At 46.4% G+C, this 26215-nt stretch overlaps 1 protein-coding gene across 2 annotated transcripts; it reads right to left on the bottom strand.

Moving 5' to 3' along the window:
• Positions 1 to 1353: 1353 nt before the first annotated feature.
• Positions 1354 to 25864, bottom strand: dock (SH2/SH3 adaptor protein dock). 2 transcript variants are annotated; one of them, XM_077660370.1, is made up of 5 exons: positions 25668 to 25851; positions 25114 to 25586; positions 19777 to 20001; positions 14562 to 14753; positions 1354 to 9480 (listed from the first exon to the last, which is right to left on the bottom strand). In XM_077660370.1, exons 1-5 carry the CDS (start codon positions 25684 to 25686, stop codon positions 9280 to 9282), a joined length of 1110 nt encoding a protein of 369 aa, XP_077516496.1. In that variant the 5' UTR covers positions 25687 to 25851; the 3' UTR covers positions 1354 to 9279. The 2 variants fall into 2 exon arrangements, with proteins under 2 accessions (XP_077516496.1, XP_077516495.1); XM_077660369.1 differs by having other exon boundaries at positions 25114 to 25864.
• Between the last annotated feature and the right edge of the window lie 351 nt (positions 25865 to 26215).

Genomic DNA, 26215 nt, shown 5'->3' with positions numbered 1-26215 from the left:
GATCGCTCGCCAGCTTTCTCTGCTGCATCACATTCCCGACCCCGTCTGCCCTCCGCACGACCTGGCGCCATCTCTCACGCCCACTATCCGTCGTGCTATTCAGGAGCAGGTCGCTGCAGTTCTGCCATCCAGTCCCCCACCTCCTCCTGTGGCAGTGCCGCACACCTATGCTGAAGCAGTCACCGGTACACGGCGCTCGCCCACCTCTGCCGCCTACCCTAGCAGCCCGGCCTTTTATGCTCCACCGCCGTCTATACCCCCGCCGCAGGTCCCGGTTCGTCGACCCCGCCGAAACCCTACGAACCCCTGGCGTACCGAGGACAATCGACTGTTAAGTTGTTTCATGGCATGGCAGGTTGTCTTTATATCTAGCACTAATGTCTTGTCATGGACCAAGGAATTTTATTCCACTGCAGAAAAAAAGAAGCAAAGGCATACCTGTAAGGAAATCAAGTTGCCTGTTTTATATGCGAAAAAACTTGCCCAAAGCATTGTGGTATGTTGAGAAAGCTAGCTGCAGTTTCTTCTTTTGCATTGCTGAAAATGTAAAAATCCTCAGCGCAAAATTCGGTTATGCAGATAACGTGCCTGCTGCTGCATCTATATGGCATGAACCATTCCATGCACAGCAAACGCACAAATTAAAATGGGCAGAGTTGATCGCAGATCGTGCTTCTGAAAGCTTTTCTTTACCATTTTTGTTTTAATTTCGGATGCACCTTAATGGAATGCAGAAAGTGCAAAAGGCAAGGTCTTCATTTATGGTGCAAATCAATACTACTGTACACTCAACTGATGTTCATCACTGCTAGGGCAAGGGTTGAGAAACAGGTGCTACCCTTATCCTCCTGAAGTGCACTTACATGATCAGAAATTTGCTATGAAACTTTTGGTCCTCAAATAGTGAACAAATTATGTAGTATAATGCAGTTAGAAGACTTCAGGCTGCAGGGGAGCAAAGCTGTCACAGATGTAGCAACCACAAGAGCACAGCGTAAGTGAAAATCGTCGCTTGTGTGTTGCAGTATCACTGCTAACTGTAGGGTCCCCGAAACAGCATTATCTATGGTCTGAAAATTTGGGAACCCACGAGATGCCATAGTAATAAAGTAAGTTTCCCAAACCGTGGAACAGCATCTTGCCATGACACACAAGCCTGGGAAAAACTAGCACTGGCATACACTACGCACTGGACTGAACACATTGAACACTGAAGAGAATGGATTTTGGGCACGAGCTTGTTACGACTGCTTTTTGCCTTTGCTGTGCGTGCACAGTCTTTAGGCAGGTGTGTGAAGCAGGACTTTCACTTCAACTCTGTGCAAAACACACAGCTATAACGAACACAAGTGCTTTACACAGAGGCTTGTACTTTTTATTCAGAGTCATCAACCCTTTCAAGTCACACAGAGCAAAATAAATGTTACTCGTTCACATGCTTTGCTCATCATTACCTTGTCACACAGCCCCATACAGTCCATCAAATAAATTAAGACAGCCACATAAATGCAGTTAGAGCATTTTAAGAGCCTTGTGTACTGCCTCGCCTTTGAGTGTCGCTGGATGACAGACAGAGATGAGATGGGCAGCGGGAGGCCTAGCTGCACACATTGCGCCTCCAGTAGCCTGGGGGACCTTTGTGTGGAATGTTCAGGCTGCCGCAGCAGAGGGAAGGGGTAGAGATCTCGACGACTGGCCTGCTCTGGCTGTGCATGCATGCTGCTGCTCCTATTGCTGCTCTTCCGGTCAAGAGCATAGCTCGTTCTACACCCTCAATCATTTACTTGAATAGCCACTGCACGCTCAGTGCTGGAACTGAGGTCAAGTGTGTAGTACAAACCTTAGTCTACTTCATCTGCAGGGAGTAAGTTTACCCCAAGAAGCACACTAAAGTAGTGCTAACAAATCTCCACAGTTTTAAAATTATTCTGGTCCTAACTCTGACAGCACATAAAGGTTCAACAATTTTGGGCCAACCACTGCGTCAATAACACTAAAGCAAGGGAGGACATTTTTGAATGATTTGCAATTAGTGCCATACCGAATGCAGTCTCCAACGTTCTGCTGCTGCAGGGTACAGCACATACTTTTGGTGATGATACGAATATGGCCTTACCGAATAAATCGGGAGCACTATGTGCACTGTCACTGCTCAAAAGAAATGCACTTGCTCGCTGCACGTGTGCAGCACAGCAGCCACCGTTATCTTACATCATGGCACTTGTGCAACACATCTGTACAATGATACAAAAAAAAGCAAGAGAAAAAAGTCTGCAATCTATACTCCACAACATTTTGGCACTGAAGATGAAGCTATGCGCCATACTTAAGTGCTAGAGTGTGCGGAAAAAATAGTGCCTATATTGGGAACCCTATTATGCTCTATACCTGACACAGCTAAGCCATTTATGCAAATGCAGTACAGTTGAACCCCGCAATAACGAAAACCGCAAGTACGAATTTCTCGACCGAACGAAATATTTTCGTGGCCCCGACCAACGTTCATAAGATTCAATGCATTTCATTTCTCTCAACAACGAAACGCTTTCAGACTTCCGTCTCACAACGAAGGTTTCTGAAGTAGCAGTCCAGACGTTTTCTTCAGTCGTAAGCCATAACAGGAAAATAAAGCGCTGAAACGCGTTTTAGTACACCGATTTTAACATTTTCGGCGCTTCCACGCTACCAACAAGCACATTTACGGACGCGGCCATGTTTGTTTACAAGTTGCTGATGATGACTGCGCACCTGTCATTTGAAAAAAAAAAAAAAAAAAAAAAGCCATTTTTGGCGGGCTCTGATTTGTTGCGAATCGGTTCAAACGGGCACAGCCGTATCGTCATCGCGGATGTTTGTGTTGGTTGTGGCCCAGCAGGCCACACATCCATTGTTTTCTTAATGTCTGGCGTGTCGACGTGCTGAGAAGATGCCTCCTCCGACCAAAAAGCAGAAGTTTTTGACGCTTCAGGAAAAGGCGGAACTCATCGCTCAAGCTGCTAAACGAAGGAAGAAAATGAATATTGCGCAAGAGTTTGGAATTCCGTGCAGTTCGCTGTCGACGATATTGAAGTGCAGAGGCAGCATCTTGGCTGCTGTGGAGAATGGAGCACGTGCGCAGCACAAGACAGTGACAACGCCGACTTTTGAAGATGTCGACAAGGCTGTGTATGCCTGGTTCTTGGAACAGGGAGCAAGCAAGGTGCCACTGCCCGGAATCTTAGTGCAGCAAAAAGCCCTCGGCTTCGCGTGCCAACTAGGGCACGACACTTTTAAGGCGAGTGCCGGTTCGCTGAGCCGTTTTAAGGCATGGCATAACATTGTTGCCAAAGTACTCTCGGGTGAATCGGCAAGCGTTGACACAGAATCAGCATCAACTTGGATGCGAAAAACGTACGAAGACATCGAAGCCGCATACAAGCCCTGGGACATTTACAACGCTGACAAAACTGGCTTGTTCTACCAGATGCTGCCATCAAAGACACTGGAACTGAAAGGGCAACGATGCCATGGCAGGAAGCACAGCAAGAAACGCGTTACGATTTCGCTGTGCTCCAACATGGACGGCTCTGATAAGCGTCCGCTCCTCGTCATCGGCCGAAGCAAAAAGCCTCGTTGCTTCAAGGGCAATCGCAGGCTGCCCGTGCATTACACAGCCAACCATAAGTCATGGATGACCCGCGCCATCTTTGGGAGTTGGCTGGACGCATTCGATGGTGACATACGAAAAGCAGGAAGGTTTGTGTGCCTGTTCTTATATAACTGCAGTGCACATCATGTTGATGACACGACCCTGACAGACATCCGCCTGATATTTTTCTCCCCGAACTGTACCTCCGTGATTCAGCCCTTAGACCAAGGTGTGAAACGTAGTGTGAAGTGTACATACCGAGAAAGGCTTCTTCAATGGCTGCTATTGAACATCGAGATGAAGTGCCCGCTAGAAGTGGATTTGTTTATAGCCCTGGAAATGGTGGCCGCGGCGTGGATAGCAACAAGAGCAACCATTATTCGGAACTCGTTCCAGCACACGGGTTCGCTACTGAGCAGCTCGTCGCAGCTGCCAGAAGAGGCCGCACTGGTCAGCGCATGGCAGGAGCTGCGCAGTGTCGACGAGACTGTGCCGGAGGCATTGGATGACTTCCTCTTTGTGGATGAAGATGTAATTGTCCATGAGGAATTGACAGATGACGCCATCGTCAAGAATGTGTGTGGCATGACCAAGGAGAGCGATGACGAAGGCGGCGACGATCAGCTCGAGAAAAAGGAGGCATGTCCGCGGGATGTGCTCGATGCTCTCGACACCATACGTTCGTTCATCGGCGCTCACGACGGTGATGTTGCAATGGAAAGCCTGCTAAGTTGCGAGAGCAGGATTTTGACGCTGCTGCAAAGCAAGAAAAGGCAAACGACGATCACAGATTTTTTAGTTTAGTTTAGTTTATAGGGGTTTAACGTCCCAAAGCGGCTCAGGCTATGAGAGACGCCGTAGTGAAGGGCTCTGGGAATTTCGACCACCTGGGGTTCTTTAACGTGCACTGACATCGCACAGTACACGGGCCACAGATTTTTTCAAATAAAATTTCGCTTCTGCTGGCTCAGGTTCGTACTTATTCATCTGTACAGTCCCGCTTTTGCAATAACGAATCTTTCTCGCGAAAACGAAAAATTATCTCGCCCCCGACAATTTCGTTAATGCGGGGTTCAACTGTAGCTGATCTCATGCACAGATTGGTTTTGGTGCGACAGCACTTAGAGACAATTTTCTTTTTTTTTGCGATGTTGGCAGCATTGAAGTAGAAAAACGAAGGAGTGTGAGGGAAGGAAAGTGGCAGCCCCTGTGCACAGCAGAGCAAAGTCAAGCTTGCACCGAACACCGCTGCACTAAGCTACGTGTATTCATGGCATCCTCTTAGTGCAACAATACAAACTAGTGCTTGCGACTTTCGGCATTGCAAGCAGGGCCACACCAAGACTGACATTACAGTCGAACCCGGATATATCGAACCCGCATATTTCGAATTATTGGCTATATCGAACACACAGATTACCCCCTTGAAAATACTATGTAAAAGTATAGGACAATTGCGTAGTATATCGAATTCCATTTTCGTTGGACATTCGATATATCGAACGGCGCGCTGCGCCGCGCCCCTGGAAGGTGCGCTTTTCCCAAAGACATTCGTGTCCGGTCCTGAGAGGTAAACTTTTCCGCAGAGTCAGTCAGCAGGCTCCTCCTCTGCGCATGCGCGGCCGTCGCCTAGCGACGGAGACAGAGAGCCTTTCCCCCGTTCTTGCGCCCCACCGGCGCGAGCTCTCTCGCTCCTCCTCTACCGCCGGCGTGTGCATTGGGCAAGGGCATTGGAGCTCATCGAAGAGAGCGCGCGGCATGGAGACGCGGCAACGTTTCCAAGCCACGCTTCCTGGGAAAAGGGAGAGAGAGAGAGTGAAGGGTCGGCACGGTCGCTCGTGGGCCAGGGGAGACGAGAGAGCCAGAGAGGGCTCAAAAAACGAACGTAGCGCCTTCGACGGCCGATCTTTTCCCCGCTCTCTTCTTTCTTTTCCCTTTGTCGTTCCTTCGCAGCCCCGTTGACTGTCGCTCGAACAGGCTTCGCTCGGACTGCTCCATCTGCACATCGTGCGTGTTGTTGTGCGTACCTCTGTTTCAACGTGCCGTGTGTGATTGCAGTCATCTGGTGAGCTATGGCATCTGCGGACATAAAAAAGAGGAAGAATCTGGACTTTGCAAGAAAGCTTGAAGTAATCCGGCGTGTCGAGAATGGAGAAAAGAAGTCCTCCGTGGCAGATGCATTCGGCATTCCGCGGAGTACTTTAAGTACGTTGTTAAAGAACAAGCAGGACATCAAGCTTAAAGCAGGTGAGGAAAGTCGCTCGGGAGCGTGTCGTGTGCGCCCTGCTGCTTTTGACAAAGTGGAGAAGGCACTCTACACGTGGTTTCTTGAAATCCGAGCGAAAAATATTCCCGTGGATGGCCCGACCTTAATCGAAAAGGCCAAATGGTTTGCTACGGCTCTTGGCGAAGAGAACTTTTGCGGTGGCACTGGATGGCTGCAACGGTTTAAAAACCGCCACGGCATTGTAGGAAAGGCCATTTCAGGCGAAAGTGGGGCTGTCAGCAGCCAGGAGATGCAGCAGTGGCTTTCTGAGGAGTGGCCGAAGATCACTGAGAAGTTTTCGCCTGCAGAAATCTTTAATGCAGACGAAACTGGTCTCTTTTGGCAAATGTTGCCGAATAAGACACTCGCTCTTCGTGGAACCACATGCCACGGTGGTAAAATGAGCAAAGTGCGTGTGTCGGTGCTGCTTGCAGCCAACATGGACGGCTCGTGCAAGCTACGGCCGTTCGTGATCGGGAAGAGCAAGTCACCGCGCTGCTTCAAGAACTGTAAACAGCTTCCCGTCCGCTACGGCTGTAATAGGAAGGCCTGGATGACACGTCAACTTTTTGTTGAATGGCTGCAGGCTTGGGACGCTGAGTTGGGCAAGTTGGGCCGCCGAGTTTGCCTTCTGGTAGACAACTGTTCGGCCCATCAAACAACTTGCAAGCTGCAGCACATCGAATTGAAGTTTCTCCCGCCGAACACCACAGCGAGACTGCAGCCCCTCGACCAGGGTATCATAAAGGCATTCAAGGTAGGCTATCGGAAGCGACTTATTCAACGGCTCCTCATAAACCTCCGCATGGGAACCGATCTCAAGATTGACCTGCTTGGCACGATCCAGATGATTACCGGCGCTTGGGGCGACGTGAAGCAGGACACAGTAGCCAACTGTTTTGGCAAGGCAGGCCTTGAAGTGGCTAGAGATGAATGTCCGGAAGCTTTAGATGACGATGAGTGCTTGGAGGACGCGTTCCGCGACTTGTCCAATTTTTCCGGCACCGTCCCGCCCGAAGTTACTGTTGATGACTTCATTAACGCTGACAGCAAAGTTCAAGCGGTAGCCGACCTCGCTGATGAGGACATTGTGGCCGGAATAGCTGGCGTTCAAGACAGTGATTCCAGCGACAACGAGGGCAACTGTGTTTTTGAAGAAACGCGTCCGTGCACAGCCACTGAACTGGCGTCAGCGTTCAGCCTGATTCGGCGCTGTTGCGGCGAAATGGAAGGCACTGGGCTCTCGCACCTAGACAGTCTCGAGAAGATTGAAACTAGTGTTTTAAACTTCATTTCCCAGAAGAAAAAGCAGCCCAAAATTAGTGATTTTTTTTCCGTGAAATAAAGCGCTTTCATATTGTGTGCACATGCTATGTGATTCGCGGCTGCTCCAATTGGTAAGCCACAATTTTTTATGATCGCGAGTGCTTTTTTGGCCTATATCTGTATATCGAATTTTCGCTATATCGAACTATTTTCCGATCCCCGTCGAATTCGATATATCCGGGTTCGACTGTATTCTAGAGTGTATAAAAAACAATAAATATATTTTCACCACTGCAAACTGCTCTCGCAGAATGTTGCATTATGCAGGAATGGTAACCATCAACCAACTTTTTTATGCTGGACGACGTTCTGCCATAGCAGGGTATAGCTGCAGCTGACTGCCAATGTGAGCTCGGAGGGGACTGAAATTTGTTTGAATAAGTGGAGTTCGAACTAAGTGGTGCCTCTTCAATACACTTCATGCTGAAGGGACCAAACCAGCATGAATTATGGGTTTGAATTAAAGAAATTCCACTGTATGCGCAGAGTAGGGAAGCGCCATATAGGAACATGTCATGTAGAGAAACAATATGTAGAGGTGTGTATGTAGGGATCTGGTGCATAGACATGATCACAAGTCTTGACTGGCTGACAGCGGCTTCAGAGTTTCTACTCCAGTGCCAACAAATTGTGAGCAGACTGAAAATATACTCTGGTCACATAACTTTTTCAGATGGAAAAGAAAACCCAGGAAGCTGTAATCTACAGGAGAGCCAAAGGATGAGCAATGTGCCAAAAAACGCTTGAGCAAGACCTGTGTTTCAAAGTGCTCATCTGAGATGTGAAAGATTGTCTGACAGCATAAAGAGCAGCAATTACAGAAAACTTGTAAGACCTGCATCACCCCACTCTCACATCAGAACATGTTAGCTTGTTTTCCAAGAGGTTTTACATCTTTGTTCCAATCAAACTTTTCACACTTTAGTGTGACCTTTGCATGCTCTCACCAAGAAACAATTTAGCAGTAAGTTGGTCAGTAGCTGCACCACTGATGAGCTGTCAGGATGTAGCTCCCTTTCCTGAACTAAGCAAGACACTGCGCTGCAATGACTTGCTCTGCTCCTTGGTAATTGCATGATCATGTGCAAATGTTGCCAGTAATGCGAGCCTGTGTAGAGGAAGACAGCCCCCCCTTGGGCTGCATTCTTCGCAGCTCACAGACCATGATGACAATATTCTGAGCATCTGGTCTCATTTGGTTGTGTTAAAACTATCTGGTACAAGAAATATAACTTAGAAGGGTCAGGGTTCGGGCTAGTGGGTAATCAGCATGAGGATTCATAGCGCACAGAATACACAGGACACAACACAAGCGCTTGTGTTGTGTCCTGTGTATTCTGTGCGCTATGAATCCTCATGGTACAAGAAAGCACCCCCTTGGCCAGCAACACATTGACCTATAGCAAAGGCAGTCTAACCGACCAGAGTGCTATGTTTAGAAGCATGGCGGCTATGAGAAGCATTGCTGGTGGCAATGTTTAGTAGTTACACATTCAAGCGTGCTACTAGTTGCTTAGCACCCACCATCTCCCTTAGTTGGCATATGCCAAACTGGGCTAATCAGGCTGCCTTCCTCTAGCACTAGATGAGACTAGTTAGGCGGTATCGCGCTTTGCTTCCATACTTACTGACACCACTCGTACACCCTTGCACCACTGCCTGGCTGGGCAGGCCACAGAGTATAGCATGTGCAGGTTTTGCAAGCACTGAATGTGCACTGCACAGGAGTAAAGCTGTGGCAATGCAGTGCTCACAGCTAGTGTGGCCAGTTCAGGCCGTACTGAAGAGGCCTCCCGTGATGCCCAAGACCAGCCGAACCAGCACAGATGCTGCTGCTTGTGCTGCAACCTCTGATCCATCAGCAAAGGTGCAGCAAGCCCTTACATGAAACGTACCATGGGCACCAAATGGTTGAGAAACGCTGGCACAGCCTGAGCGAGCCAGGCATTGGAGACCTTACGATGGCGGACAAGCACGACGGCACTGACTAGTAAGTAGGAGAGACGTGTACAAACTGGAGCCAGGTTGGCCTTGTAGAAAAACGGCAGCACGACTGGGGTCAGGGCTTGCGGAAGGGCCGCACCAGATACATCTTGTCCCCCTTTGGGCTGGTGTAAATCGGTGCCCGCTTGTAGTGCTCCACAAGATCGTCCAAGTTGGAGAACCTTCGCTGACCAATGCAGTACACACCGTCCTCCACGTGCACGCGAAAGTGCTTGTTGCGCTGCGGTGCCTTGAGGGACACAGAGAGGTCACCAACCTGCAGAAGCCACCAATGCTTGTTGGTAATTTTACACAGGTGTGTCATTTGGACAAGTCATGACACACCTGGTCTTCACTACAATGGGTCTCATTCGCAATGGGCAAGCTTTGGTTTTAGGTTTTCAGAGAAGTCATTTTCAGATTATGCCAGGCATGTTCCCTCTTTTTCAGATTATGTTCTGCGTCAAAGTTTTAAACACTGTCAGCTTTGGCCATTCACACATTTCCAGTGGAATGGATTCATTAAGCCTTGAAGTGCTTATTGATTTAAATGTTGCAAAATAGCCGACAAAAAGCAAGCTAAAGGAAAAGATTCAGGGAAAACGTGACAGTCACATATAAAACCCAAGGGCGAGGAAGAAAAAAAAAGCGTGCACACTTAATGCTGCTCAGAGAACTACAGAAAACCGACTGCTGCATCAACGTGATTTTAAAAGACCATAGACAACTAATTTTAGTTGCATGCTTTCTTTTTGTCAAACGATGCTTTATACATTAAAATGCATGGGTCACCTCGCCTAAGACCTTTGAAAAATTTTTAGCTGAATTTCTTCTTGATGCCATTTCAATTTCAGCTTCATCAGCTGAACAATGGCTGCAACGTATTGGAAGTGTTAAGGTCAAGTGAAACAGATTAACAAAACATAATATAGGTAACCACTGATATATTACCTGCTGCCATTCCAGCTCTTGAAGCAGAGTGGCCTAAGCATTGAATTAAAACTATGTTCCAGCTATTATATTACAATTTTTTCATGTTTTTCACGACCTAAACACTCCCAACGCATCACAGCCATCATTTGGCTAATGAAACTGAAACCAAATGTAGCATCACGAAGAAATTCAATTTCTCTGGAGGCATCTGTTTTTAAGTTTGCTTTCTTACGTAAGCTGCAATACTAATTTAATGTTTAAAATAATATTAATGAAACAAAAAGCTTTCTTCATGACAGAAACACAATTAGGAACAAGCACTGAACAGTCTAATTCAAACAAAAAGATAAAAAAACTACAGACACCTAACTTTTAGGTCCGTATTTTCTTCTTTGTATTGATGTGTAAGACATTATTAATTCAGGGGTGTGCAAATATATTCGAAATTTCAAATACGAATCAAATATGTCTGCTATTCAGGTCATAACCACATTCGAGAAATTTATATCCGTGAATTTCAAATACTCGAAAATTTAAGAATATTCGCTAGCGACCCCATACTGTGCCAACTCTCACAAATTTGGCTATAACAAAACCGTAATATCTGGACAAATTATCCAACGATCGAGTTTATAGTGCCAGGAAAACAATACAAATGCATCCTCTTAGCTTTCTTCTTCAGCATTTATCGCGTGAACCGATCGCATTCAGCCGCTGCTAGGCTTGACCTCATCCAGAAATGGGCTTTCCCACACAACACTTGATAAAAGATGACCGACCACCCTCTCTGAACAATCACAGCGAGAGAGCACGCTAATTTTTCTCTGATCCTTCCATAATGTGTTACATACTTAATGCCCACATCCATGGCATTCGTCATGTCGCCTTCATACTCTCCGAGTGTGGCCTTCGCCATCTCATTTTGGTCACCTATTATATGCGGGAAAGCAGGGCAAGCGATAGTGTAAAAATCCTGCCTACCGCATGGTGCATCATGACTCGCACACCTCCTAAGCGGGCATAACTGCAGGCGTGACAACGGTGGGAGGGCCCCTGTTGCCAGGCCAAAAATAGCCTGTGGCCGCCTAGTTTTGGTTTCTGAGCTTTGCCGCTAGCCGGCGGCAACATCAGCCGTTGGCCCGCGCATTCGCCCATCATCTGTACCCAGCTCAGCGCCAGTTTCGGACACTACTGGCGCATCGCTGATAATCATTTTTCCTATTTAGAGGCAGTCTCGTTGTTCCGAAGACAGTATGCGTTCCCCTCGCTTATGCCCACGTTGTTCTACCAGCACGCCGAAACTAGGTGCTCGGTCGACATGGGCTTTTCGGCATTTGTGCAATAGAGCTTCTTCATAAGGCTTCACTGCATTTTCCAACTTTTGTCATTTTTTATTTTCGGGCAATTCTCGGGGCAATTTAAATCGACCTTAAGGTAATTCAGGCATTTCTTCCAGACCCTTGAACTCCGAATTAATGAGGTTTTACTAGCCATTATGTCATTTTTAGTTGCCAGTCATATGTCATTTTATGGATTGCATTTTACACGACCACATTACAGGTTGGATGCTGTTATGCTGCCTAACCAAGTAGTACACAGCAGTTTTTTTTATATGGCACTGAGTCAGTCTGGTTTTGTTTATTTCAATTGCCAAGAACATGCACTGTTCTGAAAAATATAAGTGCCACACCATTTGCCTGCATTTAATTTTATGAAATATTTTTTTCCGTAGTGAACAGATATTCAATATTCGAACCCATTTTTTCTTCATATTTGCGTTTGATTCATATTCGGAAATTTCAATATTCGCACACCCCTAATTATTAGGTTTAGGTTTATGGAGATTTAGCGTCCAAAAGCAACTCAGGCTATGAGGGACGCCATAGTGAAGGGCTCCGGAAATTTTGACCACCAGGGTTTCCTTAACGTGCACTGACACCGCGCAGTACACTAACCTCTAGAATTTCGCCTCCATCAAAATTCGACTGCCATGGCCGGTATCAAACCCAAGTCTTTCAGGTCAGCAGCTGAGCGCAATAACCACTAAGTCCCTAACCACAGCAGACCCTAATTATTATACATGGATTATGTGGTACTCCCCTACAACTGCTAAATAATTTATAATCGAATTTTTTTCTCGTGCTGTTTCGGTTTCAAAGCCGAATGATGACTGTGAGGTTAAAGTGTGCTTATGGGTCACGCGAGATATGAAAAAACTGACATAATCGCTGCTACATCGTTTAATTCACTACAATGCTAAAGCCAGCTTGCCTCAAGAGCTGGAATAACAAATGTAGAAGCAGTGATTATACTGCAGTTTTTCATGCCTGACACGACCTATAAGCACATTCTGATGTCACAGTCATCGTTCAGCAATTGACACCGTAACAGTATGACGCAAGAATTCAGTTATAAATTATTTAGTTGTAGGCAAATACCACATGGTGATTCATTCATAGAAAACATGCCACCAAAATTAGGTGTCTATACTCCTTTAAGGGCGGAGGCAGCTTTCACATTAAAAAAAAATCGAATTTTAGAAAACACTAGATTTCACATCTATAAGGTCTCTCAAATTATATCACGATATATTTTCCCTGAACAAGGTATGAAAGTGACTTTTTTTTTGTGACCATAAGTAACAAAAAACTAGCTGAGATTTCCATGAAAACGCCAGTTTTCTAATTAATTTTTGACCTGACTACCCTGCTTGCAGAAACATAGCATGACAATGGCTTCATGAATTTTCACACAGTTTGCTGCACTGTGTTCCTTGATAAATTCTCAATGCAGTGATGTTCCTATATTTTTGGATCACTTCCCCATTTATCCACTCTTTCACTAATTTGGCATGACAGTAATGAGTGCATTATGCAAGCATAATGTTCTGTGTAGAAAAGGTCGATAAAAATATTTGGAGAATGTCAAAGCACAAACCATTCCTTTGGCTGGAAAAGGTCGATAAAAATATCTGGAGAATGCCAAAGCACGAACCATTTCTTTGGCTAAAATTTAAGAGTGACTCTGCTCCTACCATGTTGTGTTGTCATGCCAAGCCTACTGCAATTTGGTATATCAATGAAGCATATAAAAATTTATAATGCCAAAACAACTAAAGATATATGCGTGAAAATTTTTACTCATTCATTCAGTGCACTGCCCAATAAGTGTGCCAAGTTTCATTGCAACATGCCAAAAAATAAGTTACACCTTTGAAACCCACGTCCTCCCTTAATTTGCAGTTGCAGCTGATGAAGTGATAGGAAATTATGTGCAGTAAAACCTCAATCATAGGTTTTCAAAAAAAAAAAAAAATGGCAGAAACATATAACCCGGGAAGAGGTATTATCCAACAGGCACAACTTTGAGAAATGTAACTGTTGAAAGAGGCGCAAAAGCATTGACAATTTCACTTTCTTGGTACAAGGTCCGAACAGATGTTTTTCTAGTGTTTGCAGAATTGAGACCACACTTTTGCCGTTTTAAGCGCAAAAGGAACTTCGCAACACATCCGGTCTGTCGACGGCAATTGTGAAAGCAAGACAAAAACTCTTCGACATTTTCAAATGCTTCGCCTCCTATCACCCGTGCAGTGCGGAAAAGCTGCTGCAGCGGCTCTCTGTTGCAGCTTTCTTGCTTTTCATGTTACGTTCCCTAGGCCCAGCCTGCTCGTGTGTAAGCGCATCACTGCAGTTTTCAGTTTCTTCAACCCCTTGACCTCAGGCACCACGGAAAAACCACAATGTTTCTCCTCTTCATGTCGTGTAACCACAAAAATGGCTCTCATGTTAACGCACCGTTCTCTTCCTTTTTTCTCTCCCCCTAGTGCTTCTCTTTGCAGAAGCCACCACAGTGGCTCACTGGTACTGCAATCTAGCTTTTCATGCCGCATGCTCTCATGTTCGGCCAATTTGTATGCTTGCATATCAGCAGTTGGTTGCTAAATGTATTTATGACCAGAATTTGTCTAAATTTTAAACGTAGGAGCCGGGAAATCGTGTTATGCGGAAACATATTAACCGGTATAAATACTAAACTGCAACTTTAAGGATGCCCACAATTACGCGAGTTATGAAGTATGAACTGATGTATCAAAGCGGTTTTACTTTACTAGTTAAATTCAAAGCTTTCACACTATTTTTATTTCACAAAACTATGCCTATTTTGCACACAAAGCGATGAATTCCGGACTGTTGGCTGGCCAGCATATTCAGGTCTTTGGATATGCAAAAAAAGTTACCGCTGACCATAACTATGTTAGTACAGAAACTTTACCTTACTTCAGCTGTGTGCCAGATTCTTTTAAGGCAGTATTCTCCCAACCCAAAACTAGCCAGAAATATCGGCACTCTGAACAGAATCACTCAAAGTTGTGCTGAGGGCCTTAAAGTGAATGGTCCGCCCACCAGTATGAAGTGGCCTTACGTTTGTCTCGCTGTCGCGGATGAGGAAGTCCCCATCAACTGCATGGTCGTTGAGCACCTGGTCGCACTGAGAGCGCGAGATACTGCCAAAGTACCACTCTTTGGCATGCAACTCGGGCCGTGGTGCCACAGTAGGCTGCGGCACCGGTGTCGATGGTGCAGTAGTTGTCGTCGGCGCGGGTGCCACCACCACCTGGTCATGACATTGCAGCCAAGCATTTATAAGCATTCAAGGCTTTTAGTGCCCCTTACTGGCATTGTTCTACAAACTCCGTATCCAGATCTCTTCAGAACACAGCATCAAACCCATCCAACCACACCAAACTGGTTTCAAGACAGCCTTTGTGTACTACACAGAACAGTGCCAGCAACAGAATGCAACTAAACACATTTCATTAACCTAGCTCTTAAAAATTTTACAAAGCAATTGTCACATGCAATTTAACACATTAGTCAATGCCTTCCAGAATACTAATGCGAATGCAAAATGTGCTAAAAAAAGATCCTTTGAAAACTACCGTTTACACCCACTGCCGTCATTGTAATTGTCTTTCTTTTTCTTTTTGTCTAACCAAGTTGTTCGGGTAGCTTCAAGGCACAGGAAGGAACTTACACATGGTCAGATGTTTAAACAAATTGAGTTCAAGAGTAAGAGATTTGATACTTAACATGGAACATTAGGCGTTCAGTGCGACTAAACATGCTCTTTCAAGCTGCCTGCTGCTGTTCTCATGAACATTACAAGCCAGATCTCAGTGTGCTGCCTAACTGTCAAAGTAGAAGAAAATGCCAAATCTGTGTGGACACCAAATGCCTGCCATGCAGGTTACCTGAAGGCCCAGCTGCAATTTCATCACTAAGCCAACGTGGTTGCCCTTGCTCAACAAGAATATACCTGCCCTCATTGTTAAAGGTTAACTTTTTGTTTTGCTTGTTTTCTACATTTAAACTGCATGTATTTTTATTTGGCATGGATTTAACAACTTATCTGGGGAGCAAAAGAAATGCAGAAAGTTGTCTAGTTAGAGTCAGTGGCTTTCTCACATTATTACAGACAAAGATGACTAGTGAAGGCATTTTTTCCACATATTCCATTTGTTTCAAAAATTTCAAATATTCACATATCCCTACTAATCACATGTATTTAGAGGTTGGACTTTTTAGTTTTTATATTTTGAAAATTTGGTCGACATTTTTTTTAGTGTTTACTTCGGAGAGCAGTTTTTGTTTTGTGGTGAATAATATTTCCTAGGAATGAATTACCGCTTAGTTTTTTTTTTCAGTGATATAATCCCGTATTCCTGAACGGTTAAAAGTATGTGCCTTGTCTTTCGTTGTCAGCACTAGCAGTAAGTTTACCAGTGCTTGTAGGAGTGCTATCGCCATTAATGTAACAAAAGTTAACGATGGAGCCGTCGAGCAAAAATGAAAAGTGAAAGTTTACTTCTAAAATCTGGGCTGTCGTGTTACCATTAGGATGTTGAGCTGGGTTAAGCGAGAGGGCGGTGCATCATGTAGTCTGTGTGTTGATGGCAGCGATGGAACTGTCACTGAACTGCCGCGGCTCCCAAAATAACACTTTTTTATTGACACTTATGCATGGCTTCATGTCAGTGTGTATAGTGAAGAAACCTACTTAGCAAAGTACCTGCCCTAAGCGGTGATGGCAGTGAATGAACAGCGCTTCACTAGCAGGAGCTGAGGAGTTGGAGCCTCCCTATTTGCAAAGTCATGTAAGGTAGCGGAATAATACCTCAAAACACACAACTCTGCTACTTAATACAACTGTACAACCTTCTCACCATGGCCCTGGCTGCTAAACATTGTTAATTTTCTCCTCTGACTGGGCAAAATTCCTATTAAATAGCTAGCTAGCTGTGACGAGCATGTCAAGGACACTGACCTTTTTCGGTTAAACCGAATCCCAAAAATTCAATTCGGCTTACTTTTATAACTTGGAGGCGGGGGGGGTTAAAGGGGCTCTGAAACACCTTCTGAGGAGAGTACATACCGTATTTACACGCATCATGCTCACACTCGCGTAATGCTCGCACCCCCCACATTGGCTATCAAAAATTGGAAATTTTTTTTCCCCCGCATAATCATCGCACCCCCAAAATTACTGCCGTGAGCCGTCTGCTTGTCGTAGCAATCGCCATCTATTGATTGCGGCCACAACTAACTGCCATGGTTGGGCGCGCGTGCTACTAGGCGGCGGTACTATGCTATCATCCACTGCCACCGCCACTACCGCTCATCCACTCACCACCGCTACGCCATTGGCGAAGGTGTCTCCAGCTCTCCGGTGTCTCGTAGGCCTCGTTTGCCTTGTTTGCGTGTTGCACCGTGCTCTTTGTGCCGCTTCGCCATGGGACGCTACGCAAGCTACACAGCTGCTTTTAAGCTAAAAGCTATTGAGTATGCGTTGGAACATGGCAACCGCGCCGCCAGCAGACACTTCGGCATCAACGAGTTTTGCATCCGGTATTGGAGACGGCAGCATGACGAACTCAAGACAACTGGTAAGACGCGCTGGGCCTTCCGTGGACCGAAGACTGGGAAATTTCCTGCCGTCGAAGACTGAGAAATTTCCTGTTGTCGAATCCTCTTTACTGGAATATATCAAGGCTCGACGAGCGGATGGGTGTGCTGTGTCGATTGATTTGATACGGAACCAGGCGCTCGTAATCGCAAGAAAGGAGGGCATCCCGGTGCAAGACTTCCGCGCTAGTAACGGGTGGGCCACATGATTTATGCGGTGCAATGGACTCTCGCTCAGGAGGCGAACGACGCTTTGCCAGCGCCTGCCCGCAGCCTATGAAGAGAAAATAGTGGACTTCCATCGATTCGTTATCAGGATCCGGCAGGAGAAAAACTTCTTGCTCTCCCAGAGAGGGAACGCGGACCAAACTCCGCTGAATTTCGATATGCCCAGCAGCAGGACAGTCGAACAGACAGAGGTGCACGGTCATGCTAGGCGTGACGGCGGACGGGCAGAAGCTCCCACCGTACGTCATTTTCAAGCAGAAGACCCTCCCGATAGGAAAGTTCCCCCCTGGTATACACGTGCGCGTCCAAGAAAAGGGGTGGATGACCGCGGACCTTATGGTGGACTGGGTGAAGACTGTGTGGGGGCGGCGACCGGGAGCGCTTCTTTTTCCGACGCTCCTCGTGCTTGATAGCTTTCGGGGCCATCTTCAAGAGTCGGTTTGGGCGAAGTTCAAGGAACTGCGCACGGACCTGGCTGTTATACCTGGCGGCCTCACATCAATGCTACAGCCTCTTGACGTATCTTAGAACAAGCCATTTAAAAATAATGTCCGGAGGCTGTACGCAGAATGGATGGCCGAAGGTGAACATGCTCTGACGCCGGGCGGCAAGATCAAAAGACCGTCCGTGGAGCTGCTGTGCAGCTGGGTATCAGAGGCATGGGGGATGATTGATGTAAACATGGTGGCCAGAAGCTTCGAGAAAACAGGAATTTCGAACGCCCTGGATGCGACCGAGGACCACCTGGTGTGGGACGACGAAGAAGCATCGGAAGATGAAGAAACCATCGATTCCAGTGTCGACACGGACTCTGATGAAGAGTAGAATTACCTGCAGGACGTACGCAACGCGAGTAGTGACGGGGAGGTTGCGCACGGCAAATAAAGTGCTTTAGCAGCTTGACCTTACGTTCACCCTGTACTTTCATAACGAAGGTAAGTTACGCTTGAAAGTAATGTTTTCGTTATATTTACAATTGCGGACCTGACAATCCTGATCTTGCACCCATTCATCTTTGCATTTAACACTCCGAAACATTTGCTTGAAAATTTTCCCGCATAATTATCGCACCCCCAAACTTCGCGTTGATTTTCAGGAAAAAAAAATGCGAGTAAATACGGTAAACTTGCTCAATCACTGCATTGTGTTGTCATCAACACAGCAGCCAAATAATACACTTATGCAAGCAGCAGCCCTTTCTGGTGAGCAGTTTCCGGCGACATTTTCATGTTTGCACCCTTCTCTGTTTCACGCTCCTGTGCATGCGGTTCAGATTCTTGTAAATGTTACATAGCTACCATAGCCGCAACCAGTCGGCCGCATCCAAAGAGGTCTGCTTCAGCGGTTAGGCCAGTGGAGGAGCGCCGACCGTTTAGAGTGCAAAACATGATGAAAGGGGAGGGAAAAGTGCGCAGACATTGAAATTCAAATCTGGCCACAGATAACTTGGCTTCTATAATGTACATAAAAAAAAATTCTTGCTGAGGGATATTTATGGAGCAGCACCCTTTAACATCTTTCAGCTAGTGGTGCATTACTTGAAACTGGGCCAAACCAAGCACAATTTTCATCACAATGATAAAACATGGAGCGCCACAAGAGGAATGTCTATAATCGTAACAAACGAATACAGTTGACACAACACGCTGGCCTACAGTGTGATCAGACTCTCTGCGGGAAACGCAGCAGTCTCTGCAGCTTCTGCTTTTGCAATATTACACTAAGTGGCACTAAGACGGTTTATGTTCAAAAGCACCGCAAAACAACAGGACATAGCAAAGAAGACATGGGGCAAGCCGTATACGGCCATCGCCACTGCTCAGTTGCTCACGATTCGGCCGTTGACAGCAAGCACATGGCGGGAGAGGAGACATGTAGGAAGAGGCGGTTGCCTCCCACATTTTCCCCTCCTGATGCATAGTGGTGCCATATGAGCCATGGCGGAGACTGTCGCAGCTGCTGTGCACTCTTGTTATCAGCACTACCGCGAACTGTTTCTCCATGCTTACTACTTCAGGTAACGGAAGTTTGCTGTGAAGGTTTTCTAAGTGATTTCATCGACATTTCATCTACGAGTCTTCACGTGATAACTGCATGTCATGAAAAATTGCGGACTTTTCTCAAATTTGTTATATCCAGGTTTAACTGTTGTCAATTAATTTTGCTGAAAAAGATAACCTGGAAAACAAACTGGAAACAGCGCTCAATCTTTACCTTTCCTCTCATAGTTAAAAAATAAATAAAACACGAAAATGAAGGGCTCTAGATAATAAGGCATGCCTTTTTGCTTTGGAAAACACGAAGTATGAAACAATGAAATTCATGATATGAAAGAACAAAAGCAATATGTTCGCTAAAAACTTCACTTCCATAACAGCCACCAGGCTCGCAGCATTTCACGCACTGCTACGACACATGTTACAACAAAGCGGAAAGAATGCACCTACCTGCACATAGTTTTTGGGCACCAGACCCGTGTCACCCGACTGGTTGCGTGCTTTCCACCAGTCAGGGTCGTTCTCGGGTTTTTCGATCACCTCAAGCTGCTCGCCCTTGGTGAAGCTGAGCTCCTCCTCGTTTTGTGAGGCAAAGCTGTACAATGCCACCACCGTCTCCAGCACCACAGGCCCATCTGTAGGGGTGGCAGCCTCATCCGGACTTGATGCTTCCTCCTGCAATGAAGAAATCTTCTGTCACTCATTGTGGCACTAACCAAATAGAATTGAGGCTTCTAGATTAGATGAAGTGCATGCCATAAGTGCCATTGGCAGCAACAGCGCCTTTGTCCCGAATGCTAGCTCCCAATTTCTAGGCATGTGTGAATGGCGGTTTTTTGGTTCAAAGCAAATTCGAAGCGAATATTATTTTTCTTCTAATAATTTCGAAGCAAACATTTCGAAAACTTCTGGCAGACAAAAAAAGGTTAACAGCATAATAGGCATTTTTAAAACCATGTATTTTTTTTTATCACACAAGGCCATTACATGAAAAAAAAAAAAAGAATGCATTGTAGCTTTGTCAAGCTCACTGAAGCTGTGTCAACGTTCTGCAAAAATGGCCATCGGATTTGGGGGAGTAGACATACACGCAGTGCCGATGTATCTGTGAGGTGCAAGACCTATATGTGTGGCCTCGAACTGCTGCTTTTAACTGCAATTACAATACTGCACAGCTGTTGCTTTTAAACAATGACCCCATGACACCTGCTAGGTGTGCCCATCTCCACATGTCTTGTGCTAGCTCCCCTTTGTGCTCATGCTGTAGTGCTTGTTTAGTGAACTCACAAGAAGAAGACTGGCTGCGGTCAGCAAAGATTTGCTCTGCAGAAGTCAAGGAAGCTGCACGACCTCCGGTTAGAGAGATTTAGCACAGATCGTCCTGAGGATGCCACAAGGTGCCAGCCAGCTGTTTGCACACCTGCCCCCTTGTACTAATCAGCGCGTGCATACTGGCAGCACGTGGAAGCAGATTGCACTACTCTAAATCTCTTTACTGATGCAAGCCGTAGTGCCAGTTACGGCACGGCGCCTTGTGCCTGTTGCTGCAAGCATAAGCAGACCGGTTCCGGCATATGCGTAAAAGTGCAGACACGTGGCGTAGAGTCGGGGGGTTTGGTTCTGCGCGGGCCGCGATGCCATCCCAAAGGTGATAATGCCAAACCGAAACCACACAAAGCAAGAGTTCCGAAATCTTATTCACTTGAGGCTTCGAATACCAAACATTTGGATTGAATCGAATGCTTTACTATTCGACCGAATATTCGAAATTATCGAATATTCGCACATGCTAACTAATTTCATTCTTTAACCACTGTTGATGCAAAAACAGATCCCAGCAATGAAAGCATGCTGATCATGTGACTAACAAACTACAATGATGAGAAATTATACTGAACAAAGCTTTCGCACAGTTTGGCTCCAATTAAGAAAACAATTATAGCATTTTTATGAACAAAGGGTACACCTGGACAATAAAGCACATTATTGTGGAGGGTACAGATCAATTTAGACCACCAGGATTTCTTGAATGCACATTAGAGTTTGTCCACAAGTGCTTTTGCATGCCGCCTCCCTCCAAATTGCAGTTACTGCGGCTTGGATCATACCCCTGGCCTCATGATCAATAGTACACCGCCATAACCACTCAGCCACTGTAATGACTCTTTGCTCCAACTGAATTGGATTATGAGGTTTACCATCCCAAAGCGACTCAAGCTATGAGGAACGCCGTAGTGGAGGGTTCCTACCACCTGGGGTTCTTTAATGTGTGCAGACATCACACCGCACACTGGCCTATAGCACTTCGCCTCCATTGTTTGCCCCGTTTGCTCTTCATGTCACTTTTCTCATGGAATTACCCACATGCTGCTGTTTGGTTCTAAATTTAGGGACCTGTTTGTCGGCTCTCACAGGTGGTAATCAAGTCCAGTGAACTGAGCCTCAAAGCAAGGAGAGAAGATGCATGAAATGGCATTGCACATAATGCCTGCCATCAGCTTCACTTTATACGGTTAGTGAACCAGACATTTAAGTGACCCATTAGACGTTCTTGTCATGAAATACGAGAAAAGCCAGGGTTCAGCTACCTTGCCTCCTTTCTTTCCTAGATGTCACATGCTCCTCCACTGGTATAGATCTATAAACAAGCAACAACCAGCTCAATCTGCAGCATCGTATTCTGTTTCAAGGCTCATTCCTAAAGATATGTGAAAATTGATGAAAACATGACCACTGTATTTTTGTGTTTAACTGTAGTAGTGTGAGGCCAGGGGTGGCTAGCGTACAAAAGAAGAAACGGGAACTCGATCTAACGTTCTGAGCATTCTTGGAAACCTCAAATAATTGTCCTGCACCGCTGATTTCCATATAAAATTGGAGTAAACATCATGATTCCCACCTTTTTTTTTTTAACTGACCTCCGAGAGTAGGAGAGTCAACCAACGCGTGGAGTACCTTTCAGCCAGTCAAAAAGACCAACTGGCCAAAGGGTGCCATGAGATTATGGGGGAAATGAAAAGACCTCTCTATATAGTGCAAGAAATGAGCACCATAATATGGAGGCAATAAGGATTTATAATTTTAATTTGGCATTTAAAATCGCATGAAACAAGCTGAAGCGACATTAGTGGAACCTTGCCATTATCGGTGTATCCCACCACGTAGGCACATCTCAGTAAAATACTACTTATATTCTGTCAAGTGCATCACATATTTTTCTTCCAGAATGGTTAGTAATATTTTGTTATAGTTTGATACTCTTCTGTGCTCAGAATCGTGTTTTCTTGGGCTAGTTGGTTTTTCATGCTGTAGGTGTTTGCAGCGCACACGAAACACGGACGGACAGAAAAGGGAACGAAACACAGCGCTGACTTTCAACTGAGCTTTATTGGAAAAATAAGCGACTTTTATACAAAGATTTTTAACATGTGACTCAGAAGATGTCAAAACGTCCTACTACATGTGCCATCTAAAATCACTGATACTCTAGATAAAAAAACCCTGAAAAAACATGAATGGAAAACACTGAAAGACACGTGCCGCCTAAACCACCTAAAGGGTGTGATGATCAACAACGGTGAAGGAACAACATTCGAAAAAACTACCAAAAAACTATGATACCAAAATGCAAAAGCAGGGTGAAGCTGTATATGGGCACCCGTTGTCACAAAAAAAATTAAAAGAAAAAAGAAAATAAATTGACAAAAAAACAGGGCTGAAACGGTATAAAAACACATTAACTAAAACAGCATAAGACCCATTATTTAAAGAGTGTTGAAATTTACAGGTGCACGCCTGCGGCCTGCAAGAATCCAAGTTCTTTATATACAGCTTCCATATACAGCCCATATACAGCTTCACCCTGCTTTTGCATTTTGGTATCATAGTTTTTTTGATAGTTTTTCGAATGTTGTTCCTTCACCGTTGTTGATCATGACACCCTTTAGGTGGTTTAGGCGGCACGTGTCTTTCAGTGTTTTCCATTCATGTTTTTTCAGGGTTTTTTATCTAGAGTATCAGTGATTTTAGATGGCACATGTAGTAGGACGTTTTGACATCTTCTGAGTCACATGTTAAAAATCTTTGTATAAAAGTCGCTTATTTTTCCAATAAAGCTCAGTTGAAAGTCAGCGCTGTGTTTCGTTCCCTTTTCTGTCCGTCCGTGTTTCGTGTGCGCTGCAAACACCTACTTCTGTGCTCACTTAGAAGAAAAGCAACACTCCTTTCACATTGCCAATAGAGTGTTCTGAGTTTGTCACTAGATGGCATCATCACAGTATGAATTTCTTGGAAGAAGAGGTACTCACAGTCCACTAACACTTAGGTCGATGAGGCTCATGTCACTGGGCCATAACAGCTTCAGGCGTGAAAGCTCGGATGCTATGCTATACTAAAGCTGTTCAATTACTGTCTGGTGGCAGGGGCTAAGTCATAACTTCTGCCGCCATGCAATCGGTATTGTGCCCACCTAATATGGTTTCCGGCATTGGGTTACATAAAAATGGGCACACACACTGACCTAAAAATTCTTCTTAAAAATTTGCACTTGAACATCATGTCCTTCTTTGTGGAAAAAAAAAACTGGGTCCTTAAAGGTCAATTGTCGGTCTCTTTAAATCCTATTACATACAATAAACCAAATGGCAAGTGCTACACAATAATGGCAGCTGTTACGGTTGTCTACTTCAATGATGCGCCAGTTCATTTGCTTGTGTGCTTGTGGCGCTGAGCACGAGGATGCAGAAGTAAATCCCGGTCAAAACGGCTGCACGGCTGCGTTTCGATAAAGGCAAAATGAAAAGATATCCACCTGCTGTGTGATAGGGCTCAGTAAAGAATCTGAGCTGGCCGAAAATTAATCCCAAGCCCTGATGTGTTAGTGGACTGCGGCACATCATGTGGGACTGTGCCAGGTTCCCAACCGAAGCTACCTCCAGGACATACCCGCCCAAACTTCAAAGAGCAGTGCAGTCTTCAGACAAGGGCACTCAACTATGGGCCGTCCAGCAGGCCCGGGGTGCACTCGAAAAGCATGAAAAGCACGCCTCAGGACCCACCCCAAATGGGCCAAACTGGGGTAGTGCAGAGTAGGGCGTAACCCTGGGTTGGCGCTTGGCCAACATCAGGACTTGTTAAAAGGTGGATTGTGGGCATTTTAATAAAGTTATTCCTATCCTATCCTAATCGCAAGCCCTCCACTATGCCACCTCTGTCTCTTTCACTTGCTCCTATGTCCCCCTCACAGCACAGTTGAGGTGTCCACCAAGAGTGAGCCGGTTAGTGCAGCCTTCCTTTCCTCAAAACTAATTATACATTTCAGTTTTTATGAGTAGCAGCAGTTAAGTGGAAAGCTCACACTTCTAACACTTCTGCACAAAATGAGTGGACTAAGAACTGAAGCGTGTTGTAGTTGTTATCCAAAAGGTTGTTGTCACATCCCAAACACTACATCTGACTGCCTGCAAATTGCCTTAATGGCACTACACACGTAAACGCAGCCACGTGACATAAGAGGGCAGCGAGGAGGTTAGACCACTCGGAAACCATGTGCACAAGACTACATGAACGAAACGAGTGACGACACTAGGATACGCGTGCCGCCAAGACATGTGTGAAATGTGGCTTTCGTTTCACTTAAGGCCCGCACTTGAAAGCCGTGCCGCAACGATTTCCACTCTGACCGCAAGGCAACTCGCGGCGTCCCTGCGCGGGGGGGGGGGGGGGGGGGGGGCCGGAGAGAGGGGAGGCGAAGTGCAGCTGTCGCGGCGGCAGACACAATCGGCGCACCTGGACGTAGTTCGAAGGGAACCACCCGAGGTGGCCGCAGTGCTCGCCCTTCCACCAGCCGTCGCTGGACTTCTCCATGACAAGCACGCGGCCGCCTTTGACGAGCGAGATCTCGTCGGCCTGCTTGGCCTCATAGTTGTACCGGACCAGGGCCGTGCCGCAGGCCTCGGCCGGGCCCCCGCCGCCGCCGCCCGGCTCGTCCGCGGCCACGGGCGACGAGGCCGGCGACAGCTTGGCCTCGCTGCGCTTGCGCACCCGGCGCCGGATGCTGTCGAAGAGCGACGGCTTCTCGCGCTTCACGTAGTTGGACGGCACGAAGCCCGCCTGGCGCTGCGAGTTCTGCACCTTCCACCAGTGCTTGCTGTCGTCGAGCAGCACCAGGCGCTCGTGCTTCCGCAGGCTCAGCTCCTGGCTGCCCTGGGCCACGTAGTCGTACTTGGCCACCACGTAGGTCTCCTCGTTGCCGGCCTTCCCTGGGACGACCACACCAGCATCGCGGGAGGGATCAATGACGGCCGTCACCACCATCCCGGTGGTCCACATGCACTGCTCACCGGACTTGGAGTTTGACATCTTCGGGCGCGGTGCGGGCCCCTGCCGAGAATGCGCGCAATTCTGTTAATGTAATAAATACTAGTCTAGAAGCACCGATTTTAGTCGCATCTTAGTCCTAACCATCACTGAGATTCATGACACTCCAAGAAGCGGAGGAGGCACACTCTGAAGGCGCTCAAACGGGGGTTTGCGGGATCGTGCGAGAGCCGCGCGAGACTGACTGCCGCTTCCTAGACAAATAGGGACAGGGCAGTGAGGCACTGGACAGGAAGAAAGATAAAGGAGAAAGATGCGACTGAGGCGGCTTCTTACGGCAGCGAAACGAAGCTTAACTACCGCTTTAGCGCTGTATGGCGCTGCATCCCTGGCGATAAATAAAAAAACAAAGTAGCGCACAGTGTTATAACGATCACGCTGACCAATTCGTCAGCTCGGTTCTTTAAGCTCAGTGCAAATATCAATACTTGATAGCGAATATGCTAAATATTGGATGCATGCTAAGGGGATCCGAGCGGTGGAGAGCGAGCGATAGGGGGTGTGTCCGCTG

Source organism: Amblyomma americanum, chromosome 3 (genome assembly GCF_052857255.1).
Source record: "Amblyomma americanum isolate KBUSLIRL-KWMA chromosome 3, ASM5285725v1, whole genome shotgun sequence".
Classification (NCBI taxonomy): Eukaryota; Metazoa; Arthropoda; class Arachnida; order Ixodida; family Ixodidae; genus Amblyomma; species Amblyomma americanum.
This window is presented reverse-complemented; position numbering and strand designations above follow the sequence as displayed.

Bases quoted from the DNA above. Each gene is read 5' to 3' on its own strand.
- dock (XM_077660369.1), bottom strand. From the start codon at position 25,686: ATGTCAAACTCCAAGTCCGGTGAGCAGTGCATGTGGACCACCGGGATG. The intron at 20,002-25,113 runs GTGCGCCGATTG...TCTTCATTGCAG, and splicing joins TCCCTTCGAACTACGTCCAG to GAGGAAGCATCAAGTCCGGA. The intron at 14,754-19,776 runs GTAGGTGCATTC...TGTCATGACCAG, and splicing joins TGCCCAAAAACTATGTGCAG to GTGGTGGTGGCACCCGCGCC.